The sequence below is a fragment of the Penaeus japonicus genome, unplaced genomic scaffold (genome assembly GCF_977035675.1).
Source record: "Penaeus japonicus unplaced genomic scaffold, GWHDUDI00000001_assembly GWHDUDI00000011, whole genome shotgun sequence".
In the NCBI taxonomy this organism is placed as follows: Eukaryota; Metazoa; Arthropoda; class Malacostraca; order Decapoda; family Penaeidae; genus Penaeus; species Penaeus japonicus.
In genome coordinates this window covers 34,829,346-34,834,345 of record NW_028234413.1, presented here as the reverse complement: position 1 = coordinate 34,834,345, position 5,000 = coordinate 34,829,346, and the positions used below count along the sequence as shown (strand labels likewise).

Here is a 5,000-nt window from a genome sequence, read left to right as displayed (position 1 = left end):
GCGAGGCGCCGGATCTTACCCTGAGTTTTCGCCTCTCTTCCAGAACAAAGCTAATGCGCTCTCAAAGTCTCGGCCAAGAATGGAAGAGCCGCCTCTGTTGACAACACTTTTCAGAAATAAGACTTGGTTATGAGAACCTAATGGAGCTCTCGACTTGCATTACGATCCTACATTTAATATATTACGATGTCGAGCGGAACATCTGCGCCTTGTATATGCTGACGATGTGTAATGCCTAATATATGTCAGTACGAGGAACGGTAGTTTAACGGGATCTTCCCTGTGCCCTGCGTTTCCTGCGATCCTATAATACTACTAATAATTATAATAATGATGAGTTTATTTAGTGAAATTAATGTTACCCAAAATGTAAGAAATTCTCGCGATCTATTTTAGTAATGTGTGATACTACTTCTATTGCTGATGTTAATAGTAATAATGATAATGACAACAATAATGTCCGAAAAAGAAAGTTATCTCGTAAAGCGATTGTTACAAGAATAGAATTGTTTAGCCTAAGATCGGGCGAGAGGAGAACCTGCAAAAGCATTGCGTTAGGAGAGTCGAACCTCCGATCTTTCAGGAATTGCCAACGTGTATGGTACGTGTTCCGGGTGTGAGTCAGACTCCCTCGGAAGATTGCAGTCGCTAAGGCTGCGAAAGGCCGGAAGTTCACGTTTGTCTGAGCCACTGGCCTCGGGCGTCGAGTGTCAGCGAGGGAAGGAAGAGGTGAACCGGAGCGAAGGGAGTCGAGGGGCGGGGTAAGAATGTAGGCCTATTGTGAGGGGGGGGGGGATGTTCATTGAGACAAATGGCGAAAAGGTATGAATGGGAATGGATAAGTCCACACTGCATGATATGTGAATTAACGTTAGCGTCAGAATCACGTGATGAATTACGTAATTCTGATAAACATGCAGTATCGAAGTGTTATTTGTATATCTTGCATTAGGGAATTATTCTTTCTCATTCATACCTATTCCACGGGAGGGGATGTTGTTTGCGAGTATGATTACGTGAACCTATCAACGCTACATTGAAAAAGTTCTCGACAAGTATCCATTAAGCTCGAAGATCAAAGTGCTCCGTCAATTTACCCGATATTTCAACGAGCACAATTTAGTAGAACGACAAAGTTAGCATATTTTGGATCAAATTATTGATTTCGCTGAGGCAATAAGGCCGATACGAAGGCGGGGTTTAAGAAGTAATTCAGTGTGTCGACAGACGTAGAAAGGGAGATGACATCGTGCTGAGTCAGTTAAGAGGAAGGATTCGTGCCGAAAAAAAGAAAATGTAAACAACGATTCAGAGTTCTCCCGGTCGCCGACTCATCAGCATCTCAAGCAGGCTGCCTAGCAAGCTCCACTGACGTACCGGTACCATCCTTCCGCACGCCAGCGGATGTATAACCAGCACGAAAAGGATCGACTTTTTAAAATACGCACAACCCAGGTCAGCTACATGCTGGCGAATCTTGTAAAAATAGATAAATAAATACATAAAAACGACGATGGAAAAAAAAAACAGGAAACACACACAAGGGCCTTTACAGCCTATTGATTCTTCGTGTCCTAAAAAAGCGACATAGGAAAAAAAAAGCCTTCGGTATATTTGTGTGTTTTCCTGTTTTTCTTTCGTTGTTTTGTTCACCGTTAAGAGGAAAAGGTGTGTCTCTGAACGGACTCGTGAGGGCATCAAACGGCCACTGGCAAGGAGCGTACGAGGGGCGAGGAGGGAAAGCCAAGAGGAGTGAGGATAGGCTGAGAGGAAGCGAGAATGGAGATAGATAAAGCAAAGGGTAGAAATAGATAAGCTGAAGAAAGTTAAAAAAAAAGAGAGGATAGAGGCCAGATTTAAGTAGTGTGAAAAGGAAGGAAATTCGAAACGCAGCGAGGAAAAGAGCAGCAAGAGTGGAGCTAGACGTCGCCTCGCCCTCCAGAGGTGCTCCAGCCTCTCAAGTGGGACGGAGGAGGTGGGCATCACACAGCGCCACGCCCTTCGCCTGCCTCTCAAGGGCTGGGACGAGAGGGGGGAAATATGAAGAGGGGAACGGGAAGAAAGGATCAGGTAGGGAGAGGAGGTGAGTGGGGAGATGGGAGATCGAGTGGAGGCCTAGGAGGCTGACCGGAGATTAGGGGAGGCAGGGACGGCACTGCCGAGGCTTGCCCGGCCAGGATTGTAAAGTTTGTTAGTTGAATGTTTAATCTTTAATACTTCAGGTGCATTTAAGGGCTTTGCGTATAGATATGTATTTTGGATGACTGTTTATTCAGAGACTCTTATATTCAAGGTAACATAAATTTATTCCTCTACGTATCTTCCTACAGGTAATTCTGTTGTGTGCAAGGTGTTTTTCCACTTGTTATATGTTTCTTATCATGCTAACCCAATCCATTCCCCCACCTCCGCAGCCGCCGCCATTGAGTGTTACCAGTGCAACTCGACGCACGAGAGGACGTGCGCCGAGGCGCTGCCGCAGCACCACTCCCTCTTCTCGTTCCCGTGCAACCACCTGCAGGAGCCGCGATACTGTGTCAAGATGACCGGCATGTTCGAAGGTGGGGGCCTCTCCCTGGGCTCCCTCCGGCGGACCCCTGCGGACCTCTAGTTGTAGCTCTCTGTGGTGGCTTTCTACTAACGGTGTTTCTCAGGTGCAGGCGACTCCTTGTGGCTAACTTCATCTAGTGGCAGCGGCATCAGTCTGCTCCCTTCTCTCTCCCTCTCTCTGTCTCTCTCTCTCCCCCCTTTCTCAAATGACACACGTCTTTCCAAACTTGTTCCATGGCCCATCATCGGCAGGCGTTGCCGGCGCTACGTCGGCGCTCTCCCTCTGGCGCTATTCCCGCGCTGGAGCCACGGGCGCCGGCGGCCAGCGCTGAGCGAGGGGCGCGTACGGCCGGAGCGGCGATGGGGCGACTGGTGCCAGGAGCAACCTGGCGGGACGCTGTGCCTGGCGAACCACTTGCTCAGAAGCATAAATTCAGTCAAGCGTAACGTATGTTCCAGCGAGCTGCTTGGAGTGCTACCAGTGCTCGAGCAGCGAAGATGCCTTCTGTCCGGAGCAGTTCCGCCCAGGATACCACGAGGGGCGCGCGGCGTCCTTCGAGCCCGAGTCCTGCAGCCACGTGTTCGAAGCGCGCTTCTGCGTCAAGACCACCGGCATGTTCGAAGGTTGGCCAGGACGTGCCCGTTGCCCCTGCCGCTCGCCCTGCCGTTGCACTTGTCACTTGTTAGCTGAGCCGCCCCTGCCCGCCCTTAGTCCCCGCTAGTCCAAGGGCCGGCCGGCCTCCACCGTCTGCTCTTAGTGTCTGGCACTACACCGAATGCGGCTGCTCTTGCGCGGCTTGGCACTAGCCCCAACCTTCCCCTTCCTCTCTGGGCAGAAGCCCCTACGACGCCATGCCCGTCCCCACCCTCAAAGAGGGCATCTGCTTACCCGTCCCATCTCCCATCTCCCATCTCCCAGCCCCTTCCCCCTACCCCTACCCCCTACCCTCTCCCCTTTCACAGTAGTTTCTTCTTCGTGTCAGTGAGTTTGTCCTCATTATCCCTTTGCATGATAATCACTGACTTGCATGTCTTGTTGCTGACTTAGTGACTTGAATGAAGTGTTGTCTCACAGATTGTTAAATAATGCATGGCATGCGTGTTTAACGCTCTTTATTTTCAGTGTTTCCCATACACACTATCACACACATACACCTGCACATGAATACAAACACACACACACACACACACACACACACACACACACACACACACACACACACACACACACACACACACACACACACACACACACACACACACACACACACACACACACACACACACACACACACACACACATCCACACAGCTGCCAAGACAGCCTACACACCTTTAGTTTCCACCGAATAGCGTGCTCGACTTCCGACTAACGAGAGCGAGGGCGCTGTAGCCCCCTCGAGTTCGTCCTTCGTATATTCCGAGCACGTTCCCAAGGAGGGCGTGGACACCCGTGGACATCCCGCCCACCGCCGCCGCTGCTAGGGACATCCGCTTGCCGGAAGATAATTGCGGGTAGATGACGCGGGGGACATGCAACTAGCACATCGGGGAGGAGGAGTAAGGGGGGGGGGGTGATGCGGCCTGGAGTCACCCGGTGGGATAGCCGAGGGGAGGCCAGGGGGTGGGGGTGAGGGTGAGGATTACAAGACACCGAGCGAATGAAGCTTGATGTCAGGGGGATTATGTTTCGACGCTGCTTTATTGAAGAGGAATAGGAGTTCTAGGAATCTCCCACTCCTCTACCTCTTCTACGGCGTTCGCTCATCCTTACTCTCCTTTCCTCCCTCCCCATCTCCCTTCCTTTCTTCCTTCCCTCCCCTCCCTCCCTCCCTCCCTCACCTCGCCTCCCTCTTTCCCTCCCTTCTCCCCCCCTCCATTCTCCTTTCCCTCCTCTTCCCTTCCCATTCCCTCTTCTCATCTCCCCTCCCTTTCCCTCTCCTCTCCCTCCCCATCCCTCCCCCACTTCTCTCTCTCTCTCCTTTCCTCCCCTCCCCTCCTTTCCCCTTCCTATCTTCCTCCCTCCCTCCCTCGCTCCCTCAATCCCTCCCATCCTATCCTCTATTCGTCTAAATCCTCACCCGTTTCTCCATCTCCTCATTCTCTCTCCTCTCCCTCCCTCCCTCCCTCCTGCTCCCCCTCCTCATCATTCCACAAGTTTCCCCTCAATCGCTTCCCCTCATTATGCCCAGCTCGTGAGGACAGCGGGGACACAATGTCGTCGACCGCTGGCATTTAGAGCCTCTCGGTCTAGTCTCCCTCCGCCTGCTGCCCCTCCTCCCTCAACAGGTCGATTCTTCGCCGTTAGAAAGGATCTGCTGACGGAGCTGATAGTGCTGACGCTATGGGAGCTGATGCGCCCTGTCTCGGGAGCGGCTGCCGATGAGGCGTTTCTGCTGCGACGAGGCTGCCTTGCAATGGGATTATAGCACCACGGCCTAAGGAGCTGTA

At 52.1% G+C, this 5,000-nt stretch overlaps 1 protein-coding gene across 2 annotated transcripts in view; it reads left to right on the top strand.

Moving 5' to 3' along the window:
* bou (glycosylphosphatidylinositol anchored membrane protein boudin) overlaps positions 1-5,000 on the top strand; it is a 20,425-nt gene that overhangs the window by 8,548 nt on the left and 6,877 nt on the right. The window contains exon 2 of one of the 2 annotated variants that reach the window (XM_043029649.2): positions 3,010-3,174. In XM_043029649.2, coding sequence (XP_042885583.2) covers positions 3,010-3,174 — 165 coding nt within the window. Of the gene's footprint in view, positions 1-2,414; positions 2,562-3,009; positions 3,175-5,000 lie in introns of both variants that reach the window. The other variant, XM_086542009.1, reaches the window with a different exon arrangement.